This window comes from Malus sylvestris, chromosome 9, assembly GCF_916048215.2.
Source record: "Malus sylvestris chromosome 9, drMalSylv7.2, whole genome shotgun sequence".
In the NCBI taxonomy this organism is placed as follows: Eukaryota; Viridiplantae; Streptophyta; class Magnoliopsida; order Rosales; family Rosaceae; genus Malus; species Malus sylvestris.
The window spans coordinates 14,614,326-14,616,263 of NC_062268.1; the positions used below are offsets into that span (position 1 = coordinate 14,614,326).

General features: G+C 34.0%; 1 protein-coding gene across 1 annotated transcript; it reads left to right on the plus strand.

Moving 5' to 3' along the window:
- The first annotated feature begins 237 nt into the window (after positions 1-237).
- On the plus strand, positions 238-1,479 carry LOC126634262 (FCS-Like Zinc finger 17-like). Its single transcript, XM_050304770.1, has 2 exons — positions 238-639; positions 962-1,479. Exons 1-2 carry the CDS (start codon positions 362-364, stop codon positions 1,212-1,214), a joined length of 531 nt encoding a protein of 176 aa, XP_050160727.1. The 5' UTR covers positions 238-361; the 3' UTR covers positions 1,215-1,479.
- Positions 1,480-1,938: the final 459 nt, after the last annotated feature.

Genomic DNA, 1,938 nt, shown 5'->3' on the forward strand with positions numbered 1-1,938 from the left:
AATGCAATATTTCAACTCCAAAACTAAAAGACCCCATTTCTTAACTTTAACTATTGTTTTAAACCCTACAGGGCAATGCAGACGCGATAAAAGATAAGATCATAGAGCAAGCAAAAGTGCAGCACGTGGCTCATGAGATAGCAGCATAATCCCATTAACAAAAGCAAAACAGCTACATGTGTCTGTATATTTTTTTGGTTATATATGAATATATATATATATATATCTTCTGTGTGGACAGAAGTCTTGTATCAGCTGTATGGTGCATTTATAAATATCTAATATCTCAACCTTATAAACTTCACAGCCCTCTTCAGTTTTCCTTCTTCTTCTTCTCTTCTCTAATTTCCCCCCACAAACAATGGTTTCCAAGTTCAAGAGACCCTGCAACTTGATTGAGCCAGCTGCCCATAAGCTGGGCATCAGTGATAAAACCAGCCATACCAGCTCAGTGGCTGTTGGGTTGGGAATCCTTGTACAGATCTCACAAAGAAATAAGTCAAATATCATTGAGAAATCTGCTTTAAGACTGAGCCAATCCACAACTTGCAGCTCCCTTGAGAAATTCTCTTGCTTTCTTAAAACATGTCATTTATGCAACAAGGGATTAAGCCTTGATGAAGAGGTCTACATGTACAGGTAACTGACATAATAACAATCAAATTGTAAGAAAAGACTTCTACTTATCATTTTTCTCCTTCTGCACTCTCTTATTTGTTTCTCTCCCTTAATTCGATCCAAAAATAAAAAATAAATAGGGAGAAGAATGGGGTGTAGAAATTATTTTTCGTAAATTATTATTCTTTAAATAAATAAAAACTCTAATATTTAAATTATGTTATGCACACCCTTAGTTGCTGGTCATATAATATTGTTACCGGCATAAGATAATTTTACTATATTTATAAAGGTTATGATATCAATTACTGATACAGTTTGCGACTCTAATATTTGAATGCAGAGGTGATCTAGGTTTTTGCAGTATAGAGTGCAGGAACAGGCAGATTGTTATTGATGACAGGAGAGAATTAGAGGCTTCTACCAAGCAAATGCTAAAATCTTACAGGCGTGACCCTTATCGTTGCAGCACTCCTAAGAGTAGTAATACTAACACTAGTAGGCGTGGCGCGGCCTCTCGCAACACTAATGTCTTCGAAGATGCACATCTACAACAAGAGAAAACCACACATCACAGAAAGATATTTGCACTTTAGTCCTATATATAGTTTAATTTTTTTTTTTTTTTTAAATTTTGATCTTTCTTGTTCTTGTTAATTAACACTGCAAAGCAGCAAAGCAGGAGAAAAATTAATGGAACGAGTCGTTAATTGGATTGTTTGTAGTTAAAGGTAGAGATTAATTTTGTAACCGAAAAAAAGGAAAGTAAAAGAGGAATTATTATTACAATTATCATGAGATTAATTTTGATTTGTATCCCTTTCTGTTTTGAGATAAATATCACTTCGCTTTCTTGCCTTATCGCTTTCTTTTCTTGTCTGTTATGATAAATGGAAAACTCTTATTGGAGGCAGCAGCAATAAAATAACAACAATACGTTTGGGACCCTAAGATATTTTACATACCAGATTTATTATTTTATCAATTGACCAGAAAAATGATATTTTGATATCAACGTTTTGGTATATGGGCAGCTTTGTCCAGTACAGACCAAACCTATGTATATATTACTTGAAGTGGAAGAAGATAATGTTCTACTTGAAGTGGAAGAAGATAATGTTCTGTTTTCTTTGAAGTTTGAATATCTGTATTTGTTGGTAAATGTTGTAGTGGAATCCATCAACTCTGTTTGTCAAGTGGTGTCATGACTGTATGCTAGTCCTTATTAAAACCTGCCTAGGATCGATATACGACGTCCTTTTGGACTTTGTTTTATGTAGTAATCACCCATTGAACAAAAAACAAAAAAAGGTTATGTTC

Bases quoted from the DNA above. Each gene is read 5' to 3' on its own strand.
- LOC126634262 (XM_050304770.1), top strand. From the start codon at position 362: ATGGTTTCCAAGTTCAAGAGACCCTGCAACTTGATTGAGCCAGCTGCC. The intron at 640-961 runs GTAACTGACATA...ATTTGAATGCAG, and splicing joins GAAGAGGTCTACATGTACAG to AGGTGATCTAGGTTTTTGCA.